General features: G+C 34.9%; 1 protein-coding gene across 1 annotated transcript; it reads right to left on the bottom strand.

Moving 5' to 3' along the window:
* Positions 1-913: 913 nt before the first annotated feature.
* On the bottom strand, positions 914-2,961 carry LOC123194928. The gene is made up of 2 exons (XM_044608436.1): positions 1,974-2,961; positions 914-1,932 (listed from the first exon to the last, which is right to left on the bottom strand). Exons 1-2 carry the CDS (start codon positions 2,959-2,961, stop codon positions 914-916), a joined length of 2,007 nt encoding a protein of 668 aa, XP_044464371.1.
* Positions 2,962-3,254: the final 293 nt, after the last annotated feature.

Below are 3,254 nucleotides of genomic sequence, written 5' to 3'. Positions count from 1 at the left end.
CGTATGGAATAACATTTACACCCTTTATGAAGGGTATTATTGATCTCTTGCGATAATTTAAAAATCCAAATATCATTTTTCGTTGTTTATTGTTCTTTTTATAATCTAGCGTAAATGGGTGACAATATAGTATAACACAATAGTGGGTGTTTTCATGGATAATATTAAAATGAATAACAACCTAATTTTATTGTGATCACAAATTTAAGTGAACGTTGACATTTGTGAGTAGGCTTAAAAGAAATATATAATCTCATATCTGAGAGTGATAAATCATTTATTGATTCACTATAGTTTTCATATATCTCTCAGTATAGCTAATTACCACTATTATGATCATTCTTTCTTACGAACTACATTAGATTAATGTCAAATTATACTAATTCATGTGTAAAATAGTTTAGTAATCTCAAATCAAAAGATTACATGTATTTCTGTTTATCAAAGGATGTGTTCCATAAATACTAGAGTTACTATCTATATTAAACCCTTCTGGTAGATTTGTCTAATAAACATGTTTATTCAACATACCATTTATATGTTACATCAGATTGTCAATGAGTAATCTTGACACATGAGACCTATCACTATTTTTTAGTATAGTTACTCAACATTACAATAGTCTTATCCATATTATTTGTTTCATAGGTCAAAATATTACTGAGAGTACAAACATTTTCAAAATGACTATCATATGTACACATAAGGTTCTTACGATTATTGATATACATTGATTCCCTTGAGACAATTCTACCATAGACATTCATCTAATTTAAAAAATGTGAAATAAACATGACACAAACACAAATCAATATTAATGAATCAACAAGATATTTGACTTTAGAACATCCACTCTAACACCATACTCACGCACATAATAAAATGTTGACATACAACTCTCTTAAACCACATATTACAATTCAAGGGACAAATCATGGGGCTGATCTTTCTCATGCTCAAGCAGAAGCCAAATATGAGTGAGCAATTCTCCACCTTTCCTAAGTTGCTCCGCATGGAGAGTCCAAGGACAATTAATCGCAGCATAAAACAACATTTCCACCCAGACACTACTTATAATACTCCATTTGTCGTCTCTCTCTTGCAATATTTTTGCCAATTTTTGCACCTGAAGCAATACATTCCAACCTGATGTAAACACATTGTTATTGGGAATTCCTTGGAAATAAGTTTCAACTAGTAAATTTCTGCACAATGTCGCTTCATCCTTTGACTGTTTTGCCTTAAAAAATTCATCGACTTGAGCACAGGCACCATGAAAGAGAAGGTCACCAGTAACAATAGATAACATATCAGAAATCATGCCCAAAAGATACATAATATAATCTGATAAAAGTTTGCTCATTTCACATAAGGGGTGATTTAAGGTACTTTCTGATGCACCATCATCTAAATAGTAGCAAACTGTGGTGGCAATGTGCCATATAATAATGGCTTTGCCAAAATTTATTTGCTTCTTTGTTGGGGTATCAAAATCTGTTTGAATACTCCATTCCAAATCTTGGAGACAGTTACATCTTTCAAGAGCCCCTTCCCCCCTTTTAGAGAAAGATTGCCAGCCTCTTTGAGCTCTTACCTCCAGAATTTGTTCCAGTATCAGCTTCTTCAACTCTTCAGGGACTGGATTGTGTTTCTTAACACAATACTTCATGTACTCCTTGTAGTAGCCCTTGACCTTGAAAATTCTTCTAATCAGCCCGCCAAGCTTTGTAGTATCTTCATAGAGACAATAGCTTAGTAAGTTGAATTGATCTATGCAATGAGACCACCTATGATTCTTTCTTGGAATTTTTGGAGCAATTCTCGATATGGATCTACTGATAAATGTGCTCCTATTTTGTTTCCTCATTTGAAGTACTACCCAATCTGAGAACAAAAACTCCTTCATCTCATAAATTTCAAGTACAGTTACTCCTAATAAACAAAGAGAATTATTCCATCTACATCTGGAAAACCTGGCTCAGCAAACCAAAATATAGTTACTATCACCAAAAGCAAAGCTAGAGCAAGAAAGAAAATGATGCGACCCCATAAACTTTTGTTGGAATAGCCAATGGACGCCTTCGTGTAGAGCACATCATACATAAAGCTAAGCTCAAATTCTGTGATTCTAAAAACATCCTTAGGAGGACAGTCTTCTACACTCATCGAAGAAAGATAAACTGATGAAGGATAGCCTAGCCAATTCTCAAGATAAGGCTTTAATCGATCAAAGCGTTGATGAGCCTTCACAAGCAGAAACAGATCATGAGAATAATTGGAAAATGAGCTAGACTCAAGTGAGGTTTCTTCTGTTCGAATATCATTTTTTGCAAAACTAGCTATCACGACATTTTCAGTAATACTTATTGACCAGAGAGCTCGGAGTCTCTCTGCAACTTTAACTATTCCAGCTACATACAGAAGTATACTGAGTGTCTCAATCCAATATCGAATTGATTTAGAAAAGATCCAAAGTGAGATGGCGACCTGGGTGGTTAGCCCAATAAGTTGCCTAAACTTTAACTTATTATCCTCAACGGAGTAAGAAATAACATTAGGGCTACCAATTTGCAGCAAAAGGAATGGTGTAAACCAAACTGCGTAGTAGAGATATGCGTCAAAGAATTCGCTACGCACTAGCTGATTTCCTTTCACATCAATAACCTCAGCATTAATTCGTGAAAGCTTGCCCAATGCCAATGTTACCACGGGACTTGCCGTCAAGTAGGACAACCAAAGGAAAAATCGGGTCAGATATCTTAAACGGCACCTTCTACGATTGCCGAAGATGGTAAGAATGGTTTGTGCTTCAAGACCCAATAGTAGTAGACTTCTGATCCCGTATATATCCCATAGCTTTTTTGTCTTTGTCGTCACATAAATAGTTGATCCGTCACCGTATTTGCATGCAAGTGAGCAGTTTATCGGATAGTCGTCCATCTCTGAAAGCTCCAACGTCATGAACAATAATGATAAGTGTTCAAGAGAAGCAAATATGCCCGATTCTCGGTCCGCAGCCTCAAGCGGTAAATGGGTGGCGGTGAAAGGTACTGAGGATTAATATTTTTAAGAAGAAATAATGCCACTACATTATTGAGAAAAAATCTGACGTGGCAATATATGATGTGACGGAGTGATTTATTTATATACATAATTTTATTTATTAAAAAAAGTACACTTCATTATATTCAATTATGCAATATATGATGTGGTAATATATGATGTGACGGATGATGGCGGGAATTTTATTTATT

This window comes from Mangifera indica, chromosome 13 (genome assembly GCF_011075055.1).
Source record: "Mangifera indica cultivar Alphonso chromosome 13, CATAS_Mindica_2.1, whole genome shotgun sequence".
NCBI classification, from domain to species: Eukaryota; Viridiplantae; Streptophyta; class Magnoliopsida; order Sapindales; family Anacardiaceae; genus Mangifera; species Mangifera indica.
Note: the sequence above shows the minus strand (reverse complement) of the source record. Positions and strands in the feature narration are given on the sequence as shown.